The sequence below is a fragment of the Ictalurus punctatus genome, chromosome 7, assembly GCF_001660625.3.
Source record: "Ictalurus punctatus breed USDA103 chromosome 7, Coco_2.0, whole genome shotgun sequence".
NCBI lineage: Eukaryota > Metazoa > Chordata > Actinopteri > Siluriformes > Ictaluridae > Ictalurus > Ictalurus punctatus.
The window spans coordinates 30,540,503-30,559,782 of NC_030422.2; the positions used below are offsets into that span (position 1 = coordinate 30,540,503).

At 41.4% G+C, this 19,280-nt stretch overlaps 1 protein-coding gene across 1 annotated transcript; it reads right to left on the bottom strand.

Annotated features, from left to right (window-relative positions):
* Positions 1–1,366: 1,366 nt before the first annotated feature.
* Positions 1,367–18,755, bottom strand: LOC108261287 (SUN domain-containing ossification factor-like). Its single transcript, XM_053681846.1, has 19 exons — positions 18,516–18,755; positions 14,699–14,820; positions 13,135–13,245; positions 12,780–12,985; positions 11,709–11,828; positions 10,485–10,596; positions 10,043–10,154; positions 9,782–9,903; positions 8,718–8,785; positions 8,279–8,386; positions 5,968–6,228; positions 5,743–5,876; positions 4,919–5,615; positions 4,616–4,703; positions 3,770–3,874; positions 3,505–3,662; positions 3,331–3,416; positions 2,477–2,532; positions 1,367–2,307 (listed from the first exon to the last, which is right to left on the bottom strand). Exons 2-19 carry the CDS (start codon positions 14,804–14,806, stop codon positions 1,837–1,839), a joined length of 3,123 nt encoding a protein of 1,040 aa, XP_053537821.1. The 5' UTR covers positions 14,807–14,820; positions 18,516–18,755; the 3' UTR covers positions 1,367–1,836.
* Between the last annotated feature and the right edge of the window lie 525 nt (positions 18,756–19,280).

A 19,280-nucleotide genomic window follows, 5' to 3' on the forward strand; every position in this document is an offset into this window, starting at 1 on the left:
GAACCTGAAGCAAGCAGTTCATGTGAGGAAACCCACCAACATCCCAGAGTTGAAGCTGTTCTGCACTGAGGAACGGGATAAAACTCCTCCAAGCCGATGTGCAGGACTGATCAACAGTTACCGTAAACGTTTAGATACAGTACAGTTATTGCTGCACAGTGGGGTCACACCAGATACTGAAAACAACGGTTCACATACTTTTATCACTCACAGATCTGTAATATTGTACCATTTTCCTCGATAATAAATTACCAAGTATAATATGTTTGTCTCATTTGTTTAATTCAGTTCTTGTTCTCTACATTTAAGAGTTGTGTGAAAATCTGATTTAGTTTTAAGTCATATTTATGCAGATATTATAAAAATTCGAAAGAGTTCATAAACTTTCACACACCACTGTACCTTATATTTACTACTCCATGACTGGATGTGCGTTACCTACTTCACCTGCAGCATCATTTCTAGTCTTCCATTTATTGTACATAAGTCATTGATGAATGTTCTGTTTAGTGGTATGTAATGACATTCATGAAAATTCGTGGCAGATAGTTTGAGTATCCTATTAAAGTTTGATATAATTTAAAGGGGACCTATTATGTAAAATTCTACATGGCTTTTGAACATAAATGTGTGTCGACAGTGTATATATATATATATATATATATATATATATATATATATATATATATATATATATATATATATATATATATATATATATATATTCCCCATAAATGATAAACATTGTCTCAAAATGAGCCGTTTTCATTTCTCTTGAATGTGACGTCACATTGGAACAGGCCCCGCCCACGACAGGTGACGGACTCTGCTCCATTAGCATAGCTCCTCCCCTGAGTGTGCTGCACACAGTCTGCCATGTTCTCTGATCTGGAGCAGCTACAGTGATGAGAAGAATGTCTCAGCTTCATAAGCATTGTAAGTGTACAGTTATTTCTTCTGCCGGAGTCTCTCCTTCATCAGAACCCGACTCAGTCATATGGGTTCTCCTGATTTGTTGTTGCCGTAGTATCCGAAGTACGAGCTGTAATGGCACAGCCCTTTTCTGGAAAGGGGACGGGGAGCAGCAGCTCATTTGCATTTAAAGAGACACACACAAAAAGTGTTTTTTTGCTTCCACCCAAAAAGGGGCATTTTCATCATGGTATAATAAATGACCCATGGGGTATTTTTGTATTTTGAGCTGAAACGTCACAGACACATTCTGGGGAAACCTGAGACTTATATTACATCTTGTAAAAAGGGTCATAATAGATCTCCTTTAAATACTACAGTGTAGTTGGTGTTAAAAACTGATTAAGAGCAATGATAGGTGTGCGTGGGAATGGGAAGTCTGATTTTTCCCGTGTTCCAGTTTAATATAGCCCAGTCTACCAATAACAAATAGAATAATAAGCAATGACTCAGGGTGAAAAACATGATTTCTGATTCATTTTTATAAAAATAGCATCATTTTGCAATTAACAAATAATCTGCATTTGACCGAGTCACACAAAATTTTTAACTCAAAGTCTAAAAAACAATGTAAAGCATAAGCAAGCCTTACCAATTTAAAAACTGTGCAAATGATTCTTCCCTCTAAAAACAGCAGCGTATTCAGACATTTTAAATCATGTTTTAGTCGTGATTTTGACTTTGACTGAATCCAGTCTGCTAGGCAGATGATGATCGATGATTGTCCCAATGTCCAAAACCTTGTGGGCATATTTCCTACATCCACATAATAACCACATTACCACAGGAGTTAAAGCTACCAGTGTAGCTTACCTAGTAGCTACCAATCAGCAGTGGCTATAGAGATCAGCATCGTTAGCATTGTCAGTTATAACTGTTCTTTTTAGGAAGCAATGGGACTCCTGGCCTGTTCGTGTTCAGCTCTGTGGAGCCTGTGATTAAGCCACGCAGGGAGAACTTAGCCGCGACCGGCGGGCCGTTACACTGCACAGGCTGAAGAAGCTGCTTGAGTACGGTGCTCCTCTTTTTCAAGCGGTTCCTCATTTTGGAGCAGCTCTTTGCAGCAGGCAGAGGATCACAGAGGCGGCTGCAGGAGGCGATACCGCAGAATGAAGGCTCGTCTGACTGGGAGGAGTCTTTGGAGCTTCCCTCTGACGAGGAGTCTCTGAAGGGGAAGGGAGGAGGGACGAGGCTACGAGGAGGCAGCTTTAAGTCCAGATTGTGAGGACGGTGGTCATTACACCGCAATCCTCCATTGGGGACTGAAAGGGTGGAGAGTAGCGTGGGAGTTATCGTCTCTGGCTTTCTGCCGGATTTCATTTTACAACGCTTTTTCTGGAAGGAGAGACAGAGCAGTCGTTCATTTGAAAAATTGTTGTATCCAATCAAAATGGTTCACAGAACTTTCAACAGGACATAAATAATTACCCTGATGTACGTATGAGGTTTGTTCTATTTGAGTACTAATTAATGATTAAAAATAAATTAAAAAAAGCCTGAATACCCTTTTACTCCCGGTTGAATTCCTCAGAGTTTCTACATTATATGCTTCACTTGGACCTGTAAAAAACGTGAAAGGTTACCGACAAGAACGTGTAATGAAGGAACGACCAATTTCAATAAATAAATAATCAAGTCCCCTGAGGCTGCATGATCAGGTCCAGGAAATAAATGACAACGTGGTCCATGTGCCCATGAGTGTCAGGGGGCAAAATTAGATTTTTCACAAACCAAGCATCCTAACCACTAAACCATTTCTGGCATTTGGCAAACGCCCTTCTCCAGAGCGACTTACAATGATCTCATTTTCTTTATACAACTGAGCAGTTGAGCGTTAAGGGCCTTGCTCAAGGGCCTAGCAGTGGCAGCTTGGCAGTGCTGGGATTCACTCTCATGACCTTTTGATCAGAAGTCCAACGTACTAACCGCTGAGCTACCACTTCCCCAAACCACCAGTTCGGTTGCTGCAAACTGCTACGTGTGGTTTTTTTACATTGTGCCAGTAATCAGTTTGACTGTAGCATAATCTTCACGGTACTTTAGACCATCATGGAAATTCAGACAACAAAGGTCTGGAGGAGCCAAATGGTCCCTTAAAAAAAATAAAAATCTCCTGGTATTGATTGTTCCAGGTAATTTCGGTGGAAAAGCGGCTTTGGACATGAAATCTGTCGCTCATGGGCACCCCTGTTTACTGTAGAATCACAGCAAAAACCCCCCCGGCATTCATAATGCAATCTTTGCTATCGCTTTGCTTGTATTTTCTCATTTGTAAGTCGCTGTGGATAAAAGCGTCTGCTAAATGAATACATATAAATGTAATGTAAAATCTTGCTTGAAAGTGTATCGCAGTTCTACCTTCAGTGGTTGCGATTTGCAGGGATGACTGTGCAAATGGATAAGATGCTCTCCGCTTTGGGTTCACGTCCTCATCAGGGGAATCTCTGAAAATCATCAGGATTGTCTGGATTAGACACAAATAAAACGCATCTAAAATGACATGAGTAAATCTGTGTGAGTACCGAGGCTCACCTGTCAGGGCAGCAGTAGCTGTAGGAGTTTGGTACGTATAGGTCAGGTTCTGTCGAGAGATTCTCAGCCGACATGCGACAGTAATTAACACAGATGACGATGCAGATGAGCAAACCGAGGACCACACACAGCAGCAGGTAGCTGTGCCTGTCAGAGACCTGCACAACACAGCAGCATTAGTTTACTGATCAACATAACATGTAGCCTATACTGTTCAAACACATGCACATATACAGTGGTTTTGGTCAGGGCAGTGGGTCGATACCTCTCTCTGTAGCTGGCTCACTTGCAGTGACAGGTTAAGGACGAGCTGAGTCACGTTCTCCAGCTGCCTCTGCAGCACCTGTATAGACTCGGTCTGTTTCTGATCCTACAGGCAGAAAAGAAAAGATCAGATTAATAACATGCTGTTCTGGCATCCCAGTAAAGTCTACTGAAACTTTAACACAACTCAGGACCAGAAATTGTCTGATGAAAAATAGGTTGCAGATTCAGGATGCAACCTTGAACCTTTTTAAGGACCGGTCCATGTTTTTCCTGGCTTAAGAGCCAAACCATTACATAAATAAGATGGCTCAGTTTTCTAAGAAATAGCAGGGAAATAGTGGCTGGACTTTTACTATCTTCCAGTATTATAAAGCACAAATAAAACAACTAATTATGTACAAGCTGAAAGGTTTTATTGGTTTTTGGCTGCAAGTAATTATGCAGGTGCTCGAAGGCAGTAATTAGTCGTTGTTGCAATTGATGAATTGTTGTTCCTTCCTAGGACCACGGATTCAGAGTGCAATATTCATTCCATATCAGTCTCAACAGTGATCTTAAAATACATCAGGGCTTGGTTTCAGTCCAGCGACATTTTGGTGTTGAAACAACTGACTAACAAGGAATATTGTGCGGTCATTGGAAAATAATCAACTTTGGATGGGAACTCCATGGTAAACTCCAGCTTTTTGTTGGGCCACATCATACCACCCCATCATTAATAATTTTCCTATGACAACAACATGCCCTCTAGTGTATATTCCGTATATCTCATTCCATAACCTACCACCACTCAATACATTACAGAGGAAAAGATCAGCGAGATGAAGTTATTAATTTTGCTGACCTGTTCTTCAGCCATCCTTGACGTGTTCTGGAGTTTAATGATGGTTTTGTTGAAAGCCTTCTGCATCTCCTCCATCTGCTTTCGATATCTATGAAAAAACAAAAGTATGAGCCAGAACAAACAAGCAAGTAGGATTCAAAGCAAAACTGAAGGAGCCATCCATATATCGAATTTCCTTGCTCAGCTCATGAGTATGTCATGGCGAGAGCTTGGGCTTTGGGAGAAAATATCTAATAATAAATGATGTTAATAAGGTTTGTCATTGAAATCACGGTAAGAATGGTCAGTAAGAGCAGTAATCACCTCTGACTGAGCTGTTCCAGGTAACGGCCACTGAGTGACATGTTCACCTCCAGGGCTTTGATCCGGTTGTTTAGCCTCATGAAGACTGACTCCTTCTGGCTGGAGCCAGGGATCGGTGCATCGGTGGAGCTGGGGATTTCGGCGTAGTAGTCAGAGGACGATGGTTGCACCGATTGGCCATTAGTAGAGGTTTCGGATTGAGTGTTGACACTGTGGCCTCCAAGGGAAGCTTCATCGAGCAGATCTTCACTTTTAGGTTCTGCTACAACTGATACCACCTCTAAGGGTTCTGTTAGAGGAGCAGCTGTTATTGATACAGAAGGAGTTACACTTTTGCTTATGGTTGGTTGGACAAAGGACTGATCTGTGGAAGTTGACAGAGGGGTAAATGTCGCCTGATCCATGGTGCTGGTCATCAAACTAGGAGTCAAGGTGTTCTTTTCAGTGGTAGATTTCTCTACTGCAGATACAGACAACTGGACTTGATCCATCTCATCACTTTTAGTGGTTAAAACTGGAGTGGATGTCAGATCCAAGTTACTGGAGAGAATGGAAGTGCGTTTGTCCTCCACTGGTTTATCTCTGCTCTTCTCATTAAGCTTCAAATCAGAACTCTCAACAGCCGAAGGGTCCAAAAAATCCACAATATGAGTGGCTGTAGAGGCAAGAGTGTCAGAGCATGTAAGTGTCACCAGAGCTCAAGTAAGACTTGGTGCAAGATCCACAGATCCAGCTTCAAGCACATGTTCACTCTCAGTAAGAGATGGAACAACCACAGAAGCTTCCACTGGAAAGGTTGTCTCCACAGTCTGGGTGTGGAGCACTTGCATCAGTGATGATGAGATCATGACTGAGACTGAGGTTTCCGTTTTGTGGAAAGTGCTCGGTTGAGAATGTGATTCTTGAGATTTCTTTTCTGTCTTCTTCTGAAGGGGAATGCAGCTCTGCAAGAGGTACTCTTTAAGCGACACAACACAAGAACTGGAGTCAGGAGTGTGCTCCCAACTCTCCTTCACTCCTGAGTACTGCTGCTCCTGTGGAGCCTTCACCCGCTCCTTCTCGGTGTCCTGTGGTATAGAGAGCTGGAGGACTTGTCTGGCTCATCCACCTCATCCTCAGGCAGCAAAGTAACGATCTGATCTTCTTTGTTTGTTGTGGTCCCGACGGACTCTGGAGCTGACGGTGTTGCAGTCTCTGAGAGTGGGGCAGTGGGTAAAGGAGCTGTCGGACCTGCATCTCTACCTTGTGTCATTGAGGGGGTCTCTGTGAGTTTTTTCAGTTCCTGCTGGTCCGATTCCAAACTCTCCATCCTGAATTACACAATAGAAGGAAAATAAAGGAACGTGTCACTCAACAACAAATGAAAGCTGGCAAAAACTGAAAGGAATGAGACCGTCTCTTGCATACTGCTAACACTACCCGGACTTTTGTTCTCATTACCAACGAATTCAATAAGCACTACAACTTTGGGTAGTACTACTGACTATAAAATCTGGTTAATTTGTGTCCAGTATTTCTACTGCTAACTGGAATTGTAAAATGTTTTAAACAAATCTTCTCAGGTACTCACGTAATCTTGGATGAGGTTGGAGAGGCTGTCTGAACTGGAGTTCCTGATGTCTCAGTCGCATTTAAATGCAGGGAAGAATAATTGCCTGTTGAACACAATGGAATAATTAAGCCGACTAACTACCAAATTCCTTCTAAAAGTGTTTGTTCATTGTCCAACCTGTACATTTATAGTGTTAAATATTATCTGCAAAGGGCTGGTGTGCTTGCAGGGTTTTTTCCCCCAACCAAGCTGGAGCCACACTTGATTCCACTAATGGAGCTTGGTCTTCAAAGTACTAACATGTACAGCTCTTACTTTACACTTTGGGTAGACTTATTCTCATCTTACATGAAGAAATGCTTGACAGTAGATATTATTTTGTTTGTTACCTAGCGTACCCTTCCAAAAAAATAGGAGAAATCTTAATTTCATTGTACTTGTGCTTATAATATTATTTGCAGCCACACGAGCCCTCTGCAGATAAAATCGGATACCCCCAGTGTACATCATTGTTCAAACATGTGTAGCTGCAGGATTGTGTGTGTGTGTAGAATTACCATCTTCTGGATTTCCACCCAACACATTAGCAGCAATGTTGTTCACCATGTTGAGAATAGCATCTGTAATATATATACATATATATATATATATATATATATATATATATATATATATATATATATATATATATATATATATATACACACATACACACACACACACACACACACACACACACACACACACATACAGTATCTCACAAAGTGAGTACACCCCTCACATTTTTGTAAATATTTGATTATATCTTTTCATGTGACATCACTGAAGAAATGACACTTTGCTACAATGTAAACAGCAGGCCTCGCCATGGTCGACCAAAGAAGTTGAGTGCACGTGCTCAGCGTAATATCCAGAAGTTGTGTTTGGGAAATAGACGTATGAATGCTGCCAGCATTGCTGCAGAGGTTGAAGGGGTCGGGGGTCAGCCTGTCAGTGCTCAGACCATACGCCGCACACTGCATCGAAATTGGTCTGCATGGCTGTCGTCCCAGAAGGAAGCCACTTCTAAAGATGATGCACAAGAAAGCCCGCAAACAGTTTGCTGAAGACGAGCAGACTAAGGACATGGATTACTGGAACCATGTCCTGTGGTCAGCATGATAACGACCCCAAACACACCTCCAAGACGACTACTGCCTTGTTAAAGAAGCTGAGGGTGAAGGTGATGGACTAAACCCTATTGAGCATCTGTGGGGCATCCTCAAATGGAAGGTGGAGGAGCACAAGGTCTCTAACATCCACCAGCTCCGTGATGTCGTCATGGAGGAGTGGAAGAAGACTCCAGTGGCAATCTGTGAAGCTCTGGTGAACTCCATGCCCAAGAGGGTTAAGGCAGTGCTGGAAAATAATGGTGGCCACACAAAATATTGACACTTTGGGCCAATTTGGACATTTTCACTTAGGGGTGTACTCACTTTTGTTGCCAGTGGTTTAGACATTAATGGCTGTGTGTTGAGTTATTTTGAGGGGACAGCAAATTTACACCGTTACACAAGCTGTACACTCGCTACTTTACATTGTAGCAAAGTGTCATTTCTTCAGGGTCGTCACATGAAAAGATATAATGAAATATTTACAAAAATGCGAGGGGTGTACTTGTGAGATACTGTACATACACACACACACACATACGACCTCGTACCCCGAAGGTCAGAGGCATGACAGAGTCTAGCGAGAACTTAAGCAAAAACATTCTCAGCATGTCACAAACATCTAACAAACCAAACTAAATGTTCTCATGTTCTGACCTGTCACTGACTGAGACTAGAAAGTCTTTGGGGGTCGAGGAGAAGAGCTCGAAATTGGCAATGTCCAGCTGCTTCACCTGAATGGGCTGACACAACTCAATGACAAACCTGGAGGTGCACACAGAGGAACAGAATGGGTGAACTTGAAGAAAAAGGTGGATAATGTTGTTGGGTGAGATTGAGTTAGAGAGGTGTGATATAGAGGTGAGGAGGAGAAAAAGAAAACGAGAGGAAATATCAGAGTGAGCGATAAGTTGAAGTATGCCAAGTGCTTGTCTTTAACCTGTATTATAAACTTTATTGCCATGTCTGCTGATTTTGTTTCTAGATCAGCGTCTTGGGGACTTCCACCCGTAATAAATGGATGAGCGTGCTCCTTATATTTATACACAGCGTCCTTCATAAGCAGCTCATACAGTGAACGTTGGACTTGGCTTACCATATCTTATTGCTGCAGGGGTTCAGCATGTAAACATCTACATTCTCCATCAGGATGGCAGAAGTGCTCTAATAAAAGGAACACACATGGCAATAAGTATCATTCTCGCCCCAGAATTTCCAAAATGCATTGCTGAGATAAGAGATTGCTGTGCGGAAACTTCATGCCTGTACTGTTTAGTAATGTCCGCCATGTATATCCATCAAATTTAACTGCTCACTTTACACCAATATGGAGCCGTTACTGGTTTAGCGAACCAGCAGATGTTCCTTTGGCTTCCACTTTAATCATCAACTGCGCAGTGTGATGAGGCTGATTTAATATGGCTGCCCATGGGTGATTATTTTCATACGCTCAAGTGTTTTATTCCTCTTATACCACATCAGCTGGCAACAGAGTGCGTAATGAATGATGACATTTTTATGCTGCTAAATGCCTGATTATGATCGGGATTCATTTTCTCTAAAAGCAACGTGGAAAGTAGCGCCAGCTGAAAGGGAAATCACGCGTTTATTTGAATAGATTCGCTAACAGGACGACTTCATTGACGAGTCACCGGTGTCAGCATTACGTAATGGTCAGAGGTGAAGCTGTTTTCCAGTACAAAAGAAAAACAGAGGCTGGTGAAGGGAGGGTACGACTGCTATAACGTACGTGATAACAGGAACGAACTTTGTTCCTTTGTTTCACAACATTAAACGTAACTTTAAATGGATAAAACGTACAAGGTGCATTCATTAGTCAATTCAAAATCGTAACTGTTGCCAGCTGCTGTGGTATAAGAGGAAAAAAACATTTTTATTTCTTGTTTTCTTCTTGATTCATGGTTGTGGCACAAATTTTGCTAATTTTTTTCTAATATTTTGGTGTTGGATCTAAACTAATTTGTGCTGAGAACCAGGTTTAAAAGCTTGAAATGGTTCAACATGTAGCTCATGCATCATGAGGGTGGAAATGGATCGAATACAGCGCAGGCACCGGAACCTTGAAGTTATTTTACTTGAAGTCATTGCCATTCAGTGCAAAACAACACTCATGCAAATACCCTAAGCTGGTTTGGGTACCTTTGCTTCAGGATTAGAAGCCAGGATCTTAGCGCCACATTCCACGGAGGCGTAGTTTGTGGTTTTCTGCACTTTCTTAACAACACTAGATCCCCCGTTACAGGAAGTGTGAGTGGTTTGACCTGGTGGAGTCGAGGTAAAAGACAAAACATCAGTGATTCTTTGATTCAACAGGATGGATTTCTAAGAAATTGATCAGATAATCTTATCAGTGACGCGCAGCAAATCCATGACAAGACGGTTACGCTCACTGCGTCTTACTTTTTTCATTCTCCACTTCCATCATTATCTTCTTCCATTCGTCAAAAGTAGGAATGTCTTCTGGGTCTTTGCTGGGAAGAGACGGATCCGCTTCTGTTGATACTGGAACATTCTGGTGAACAGTGCAACAGAGAAGGCTTGTTTATCTACACTGCACTGAAAACGACAGGACTGACATTATAAACCAAAATCAGTGTGTTAAACAGCAGTTACAGCTATTTAACAAGAAATGCACTTGGAAAAATATGAACATATTTTATTATTATCGTGCTTCTACCTCTAAAAAGAAGAATGGAGGTAGTTTGACACAAATGTTTACAAGAATGCAAGCTGGGATGATCTTGTAGTGTGGCTTTTACAGGCGTTTTAGGCAACTTTATGCATTTTTGGAATAAACCCCCGTATCTATAAAAAAATTTCACATGTTCCTCATAACCCTGACCTGTTCTTTCAGCATGCTGGAGGCATTGGTTCCCTGAGTCGCCCTGCTTAAACTCGCCTTCGTACTCTTTCCTGTTCCAGGTGTGCTGCTGTTCTCCAAAACCGAGGGAAGACTATTAAAACACATGGAGAGAAAAGAAAACAAGGTCCTGGTTAAACAAATATTTCCAACAAATTAAATGTACCTGTTAAAATCTCAACCACTTTCTTTACGCAAAATTGTGCTGCGCGGTAGACGAGAACATTCCGATGACGACACTTAGGTCGCCATTTTGCTTGAGCTGCTTATTCAAATGTCTTTCAATAGGCCTCGTTCATGAATGAATTCCTTTGTAATTCGTTTACGAGAGAATTTCCACAAGAACTGGGGCATTCATGAAAATCCGGTTAGTTTGAAAAACAAAACAAAAATTCATTCGCATCCTATCTTCCTGAGTTTGTGTAACTTATGCAAATAAAGACGCTCACTTCATGTGAACCTCGAATGATTGCCTTCAAATCCTATAACTGGTTATGACTGAGATATATATGCGTAATATATATTCATACCATATTAATGACTTGACAGAAAGCGATTTGATAACAAATCTATAAATTACAACACACGTGATTAGCCATTCAGTTAGTAACAGCACCCTGTAGAAGGAGGAAGAATTAGTGTGTGTCTGTGGTAACGGATGCGCTGCACTACTGGAAGATTTAGACTACGCTTTGGAGGCGTTCTTTCACTGTTTAATCATTGCTTGTTCATTTTCAGCTTTCTCTAAGCTTTGCCTTTTATGAGCGTCACTAACAGCAAATCAGTTGTGTCGTGAATGAGCTAGGAATTTCACAGCTGATTGGCGTCTATCAAAATATTAACGCAAGAACGAAGAAAAATCAGTGAAAATCAGGTAAATCTGGCTGGATATTTTTGCTTGTCTTGGCCTGTGAAAACATTTACACACAGCTTTTATTAAAAGATTGATTAATGAGACCCGGTTGTAGAGGATTAAATGGTGAGGATATATTGTGCAATAAAATTTACAAGCCCACTTGGTTTAATCACCAATAAACCCATTACAGACAGACGGTGCAACCCATTGCTCTTTCACAAGACCTGCATAAACCTACATAACCCAAAGTCTAATTGTGTTGGCTCAGAACACTGCACATGTTTGGGTTTTCGGCTTATGGAGAACTTAATAACTGGGTAATGAGTTGTGCTCGATGTACGGTATCGCACCTGAGGTCTGCATCATACGAAGGGTTTTCTCCTGCATCACAGGCAGCGCTAGAGGAGACAGGACTGACGGGAGGGGAAGAGCAGGAGTCATCACTAGCACTGAAGAGAAAGAAAACACAGCTGAACGTGAGGGAAAACTGTGATCTGTTTTGAATCACAAAAAACCAAAACAAACAAACAAATAAACAAAAATAATACAGCCCCACCCTTCAGTCTTCTCTCCATGGACACGCCTCCAAAACAAATGCATGCGGTGCTTAGGATAAAACAACTGAAAGCTGGTATAAGAGGCGGAGCATTCTGAATTGACTGACAATACTGTATACTGTAACTGACAAACGTGTAGAAGAGCCTCCTCCTGATTGTCTGAATGTTAGTGTTCCTCATTATATCTTCCTTCAGAACCTGGGGCACCCAGAAGACCAGTGTTTCTTGTCTCAGGAGATATTTTAATGAATCTGCTGAAATACGCTGAGTAAAGGTCACCACACACACCTCACGGCTCCAGGATCCCCGGTTTGGTTCCGAGCTCGGGTTACACCCCTGCACACCAAGGGGCGATTTAGTGTAGCCAATCCAGACAACAGTTTTTGGGAGAACTTGGAGGAAACCCACATTGAGGTGGGAGAACATGCAACACTCCACGCAGACCGTATGAGTGTGTGTGTGTGTGTGTGTGTGTACAGGGCAGTTATAGCTCAGTTGTTAAGACGTTGGACTACCAATCGAGAGTTCGAATCCCAGTACCACCAAACTGCCTTTGCTGGGCCCTTGAGCAAGGCCATTAAATGAGACAAATGTTCATAGCAGATAAGGGCGTCTATCAAATGCCATAATGCGTATGCATTCACTTGGACCCTGACCATTAAACACCGCTTACTGAAGATGAACGGACACCGAATATTACAATAAACGTTCTACATTCGAGAAATTTAGTCTACTGATTGTCAGCTCCTTCTCAAGTGAAAGAACAGATAACAAAAGCTTTGTCCTTCAAATGTAAAATCAGACAAGAAAGATGTTCTTGGTACTTCATGGTAAAGTTAAGCACTGCTGTTACAAGCCTCTGACCTGCATGCACATGGTCCAGGTGAGACAGTAGCAGTGGAGGACAGGTCCTCAGAGACATGAACAGTCTCAGATTGAGTTTCAGATGCAGAATGAAGAGATGAGACGTGCGTGTTCTGAGGACCAGCGTCATCCTCGGGGGTAATGGAAGACTCTGGATCATACTCGGCAACCGCCACCTCCGCTGGGGCCTTGTCCACCTGAAAATCCTGAAGATCAGATTTATACATGAAATACACATGAAACGTGTTGTTACAGGAAAACTAGATGTGGTTTACAGAAGAAAATATTGTGACTTTCTGTTTGGAGCGAAGAAATTTAAAAACGTATGTAAATGTAAAACCGAGTGTGGGAGTACCTTATCGATACGGTCTTGCAGTGTGGTTTCCTGAGTCTGTGGCTCGTCTGTCGTGTCGGTCTGTGTTTGATGCTCTACAGTGTCAGAGGCAGGAGGGTCTTGAAGCAGATCCTGTTTAACAACCACACCACAGCATTAATACAACAGATTTGTACAGAGAGTGTGGATGCTCCATCTAACATGTATATTTGTTAAAGTCAGGTTTTCTGCAAAGACAGATGCTTAGTTAACATTTAAGGAAGGAGTCTCCAGTGTCAGTGCTTTCTAACAGTCAGAGGTAAAGCTGTAACTGCATGTTTGTTCGTGGGGCGGTTGTGGATCAGGTGGTACAGCGAGTTGTTCACAAATCGTATGTTTGGCAGCTCGATCCCCGGCCCACGTGACTCCACATGCCGAAGTGTTCCTGGGTAAGACACTGAACCCCAAGTTGCTCCTGATGGCAAGCTAGCACCTTGCATGACAGCTCTGCTACCATTGGTGTGTGTGTGTGTGTGTGTGTGTGTGTGTGTGTGTGTGTGTGTGTGTGTGTGTGTGTGTGAGAATGAGACAGTGTAAGGCACTTTGTAGAAGTCCTAAGGTTAAAAAAGCACTATATAAGTGCACTTATATAACACATTTTTAACCTGACCAGTTCTACATTTACCATGTTTAAGAAGCGTATAGTAAGTATAATGTGACTATTTTAATTCGCTTTACTAATGATGTAACAACTACGTCATAAAACGTTAAAGCACGTGAATGCAAAGTATTCAGTCAAGACATTTCCACAGTCAACATGCATTAATACATTTCAGTGTTTTACATATTACAACACGTGCAAACACAAGCTGCGCCTCTTGGATCATACCATCGTAAAATTGTCAGAGAGCTGCGTTACATGATTAATGGTGATTTAATCATTACCTTTGAAAGATGAACGGTATTATATACTACTTGTCTGCTTCTATAGAAAGCATGTTTACTAGCAAAGCACTCAGAAGCACTCTGTCTCAAAGACACGAGTAAAAAAGTCTCTCGGGATCCTGCCTGTTTGCTGCACCACCTGCTGCTGCACCTGAGTGGCCTTACATACCTCCCTGTTATTGAAAGTGAATGGGGGACAAAAGACTGTAGTCTCCGATGTGGAAAGCCCTTACGGTGTAAAAAAAAAAAAAAAAAGTCTGATTTCAATAAATTATCTGGGAATCAAAAGCCAGATCTAGCTCTGCTCTAATAATGTGCATACTAGACTACGAGTCTGTTTTATGAGCTCACGACCTGAGCTTAAAGGTCAGTCATGCTCCATGTTAACTCTTTTCATGCCACTTCTGAAAAAAGGAAATGGGAAAATTACCCCCATGTACCCCAAATACCAATCTACACAGCCAGAGAGCCAAGAGGAACTAAAATCATGATTTTCACAGTACAGGAATATAGAAATAGATATTTCCTTCCCAGACACAGATTAATGTTAAAACCAGAAGGAGAGTCGCAATTAACTCTGGTGTGAAGCTTTGTAACACTTTCAAATAAACTCGTGTAAACCTAACATGATTAAACCTACTATTTTAGGAAAAGAGCGTACCTCGTCATTTCCTCTGTTCTCCGGACTCGTCCTGCTGATTGGGGACGTCCGATTCGGTCTGCGGCTGATCCTGTAGGTCGAGCTGATCCTGCTCTGAACAGTAGCCATGATGAACAGGATGCCTGTGAACAGGACCTCATGTTTATTTTGGCTACAGCATAGCACTAAAATAATAGCTAGAGATTTTTTCAGTATCATTCAAAGCATCACGGCTTGAGCACAACTACAAGGGTAACAGACATGTCTGCCTTAAATTGTTACTTGTTTCAGACTGGATGAGGAAAACACACTGCTTCTGCTCTTCAGAGCAGCAGACGTGATCAATACGAATCACTATAACACTCACACTTACGCAGCACTTCAGCACGCGAAGCATTTTCAGTCGCAAATAAATTAACAGAGAGTCCTTAAATAAATAAACAGAAATTAATAAACACTAAAAGAGACATGAATGAATGAATGAGCACTAATCTCTAAATCATTACATAAAAATATGATTGTATAGATGAATAACCAAACTCTAATGCGTGAATGAATTAATAAACACGGATCCCTACATTTATATACAGTGGGGGAAATAAGTATTGAACTCATCAACATTTTTCAGTAAATATATTTCCAGTGAGGTTATTCACATGAAATTTTCACCAGACATCAGAATTAACTCAAGAAATCCACAAATATAAAGAATTCACAACATTAAAGTGCATAAATGCAGTTATGTGTAATAAAGAGGAATGACACGGGAAAAAAGTATTGAACACGCTGACTGAAATGTATTTAATACTTAGTGGAGAAGTCTTTGTTTGTAATGACGCTTCAAGACACTTCCTGTATGAAGAAATGAATGGGCCGCAGTATTCAGGTGTGGTTTTGGTCCGTTCTTCTAAACATGTTGTCTTTAAATCTTGTTCAACTGGATTCGAGTCAGGTGACTGACTGGGCCATTCTAACACCTTGATTTCATTTTCTCTGAAACCAATTGAGAGATGGCCCCAACGGTGCTTACTGGAAGATTCATAAGTTTTGAAATACGTCTGTATCCGATTCCATCAATATGTTTCTCAACAATAAGGTTCCAAAGGTCTTAGGAGAGATCTTTGCTTTTACCCATCATGAGATGTTTCTTGTGTGACCCCTTGGTAACGAAAAGCCTTTTTATAGACCATCAATTTACTAACCCAGCTGATATTAACTTGCACAGATAGGGGGTGTAATTACTTACAGATTTCAGCTGATTCCTTGCCTTGGAGAACTGCTTTTTCTTAGCGTGTTCAACACTTTTTTTTCCCCGTGTCATTCCACTTTATTACACACAACTTTATTTATGGACCTTAAAGTTGTCCATTCTTTGTTTGCGGATTTCTTGAGTTAATACTGATGTCTGGTGAAAATTTCATGTGAATAACCTCATTATAAATATATTTACTGAAAAAATATGTTGACGCGTCCAATATTTATTCCCCCCCCACTGTATATAAATAAGTAAACACTAATACATTAATGAATGAATAACTATAACATACACATGCACTACTACATGCATGAATAAATAAATAAACAAACCTAAATAAATACTAATCCCTTAACAACCACATCAATGAATAAGCTCTAATACATAAACGAATAAACGCACAAATATACAAAACACTAATTTCCAAGCTGTGGATAATACCCGGATATAAAATTGTGGCTGTTTCACCCACCCCTTACTGCACTCTGATCAGTTTACAGGGCTTCACTCACTGACGGTTGCAGAACATAAAAATGCGATCGCGAACACCAACACTGTAAGACACGGCAGATTTTTCGGGCTTCTTATTTCCATACTATTTGCAAATGAGGAGAACTCTATCAGATACAACGAGCTCTGAACACGACACACAGCTTTCTTATAATCAGTATCTTTATTCTGGACGACTCTTTCAATGATGCAACGTGAAGGCAAGCAAGCACTATCAATCAGTGAAGACAGTTCAGCCTCAAGCAGAACTCGAGATGTGTCTCACAACAGTGCAGTCTAAATTACTCTCCCCAACACACACACACTCACACTGCTAAATCCTGAAGCTACATTCCTCCCAAAATCACCTGCTTTTCCACAATTTATTTTAAGGCTATTGCGTAAGACAGGCGTGTAAGTCCAAGTTGTTGTAACACGAAGCGTCACCCAAACACGTGTGTGCTAATGACTGACCCTTGTAACGTTGGCCTGTGCTGTGCCATAAACCATGTAATATCAGCTCAAATTAATACGTACGCTCTGTAATCTGAGAGAAATGAATTCTCGCAGGTCAGTTATGTGAAATCTAGTCGATTAGGAGTGACATAACTGTACAAGAGATGGAACAGAGCGCTACTCGACGCATGCGGGGGTTAAAACAAGGCATGTAAAAACATGGGAAATGAGCATAGGGAGAAGCGAGTACGATACAGCAGAGAGAAAATACACAATACGACCTTCTGACTAGCTATAAATGAACAGGTTTAGATTAGATAATGGTTTGGTTTCAGCAGAACTCGTGCGGGTCAAACGATGACTTTATACTCCGTCAGTAACACACAAGAGATACCTGTATAGCTCAGTTACATATACAGAACTATATGACATCATCACACATTTTCTGAGCTTTATAACTCCATCGTTACAATAAATAAAAAAATTAATTAATCCTGTTCAAAAGTTTACACCCCCCTGGCTCTTAATGTATAGTGTTACCTTCTTGAACATCAGTGAATATTTGCACCTTGTGTAATAGTCGTGTACGAGTCCCTCAGTCGTCCTCAGTGTGAGAAGATGGTTCCAGCATCATATAAACACTGTCAGAAAGGGCTCGAATATGCAGATCTTGTAAAAGTAAAGAATGTGCAGGACCTGGAGGATTTCTCTGAAGAACGGTGGGCAGTTTAACTGCTCAGGACAAACAAGGGACTCACGAACGACTCTCACAACACAAACACATCGTGTCGTGGATCATCCAGGTGACGACACACGGGATTAAGAATCGAGCGCGTGTGAACTTTTGAACAGGTTCGTTTGTGTACATTCAGCTATTATCTTGTCTTGTGGACTATATGTAAACATCGGTTACGTGAAATAGATTATTCATGACGGGACTAAATAACCAACAACATGGGATTTTTATCATCCTTGTTATTTTCTTAACAGTATTACGATTTAGAAGATTCTGCAAGGGGGGTGCAAACTTGTGAGCACAACTCTCTCTTTCTCTCATACACATATATTATACACACACACAAACAACGTAGACACCTTTACACTTTGGGCTAATGATTTCAATCATATCATGATTTCAGCTGCCTCTGTCTCTTACAGCACAACAGTGTGTGTGTGTGTGTGTGTGAGTGTGTGTGTGTGTGTGAGAGAGAGAGAGAGAGAGAGAGAGAGAGAGAGAGAGAGAGAGAGAGAGAGATATCAACATTATCTAAACACATAACTACCAAAATGAATAATATATCAACAGGCAAATGTAGAAAGACTTCTAGCCAACTTATTAGACAGCTATGCTGCCTAAAGCTCCATTCCTGAGTGATGATATTTAATGAAACACACTGGTGTAGCTAATAAACATGAAGACTTAATAATAATAATAATAATAATAATAATACTACTACTACTACTACTACTAATAATAATAATAATAATACCCATCTCCAGACTTCCTAGCTGCACCATTAGGGCACATGCTATGCTAGCAGATGTCAGAGAGAGGAAGTTCCTCTGTATGGTTTCCTCTAAAGCTCTAAAGACATTAAAAGTCTACAGTATAATAATAGACATGAGTGTTGGACTCACCAGTAACACAGCAGCACGACGCTCAGGCAGAACACTGCAGCCTTCAGCCTCTTCATTATCGGCCAAAAGTGCGGAGCAACATTGTTACGCGTCTCCGGAAGTGACGAGTTACAAAAGTTACCACGGAAACACCGGAGCCCTGCGATTCCACACTGCTTTCGCGTTGAAATGTGAATGTTACAGTGTTACACCGGGGCTGTTACAGAGAGGAACTTAGCCTTAGCGTTAGCGTTAGCAGCGTTGAGTTTCAGCTGACTGTCTGTGTACAGCCTGTCAGCCAATCAGAATAGAGCAACGCCGTGACGTAGGGGGGGGTGTTGTTGAGCACGCCTGCCTCCTTAACCCCTTCACACCAGCAGTGAAGATACTCAAGTACACAGTGCTGTGTTGGATACAAATTTGTGATCGTAACACTTACACGTGCTTGGTGAACATCTCGCTCCAGATTAGTTCCCGAGTGTTTAATCCTAATAATTAGTGTGTGTAGTGCAAAAGAAAAGTTCCAGATGCTTCTGGACCATCAACTTCATCCTCATGGAGCTAAAGCCTTGTTTATACTTCCGCCCGTCTCCGCAGCGCGAGCCTCCACTGACAGCGCGCGCACCTTCACAAACGGACGATGCGTTTATACTCGACGCGCTCGCCGGTGTAATATTCTTTTAAACGAAAGGGGGCGACTCTGAGTAACCGTCCTATAAACCATCAGGAAGTAGCTGAGAGAAGAAGTAGTTTTTCGGAACAACCATAGCAACGCTTACAAACATG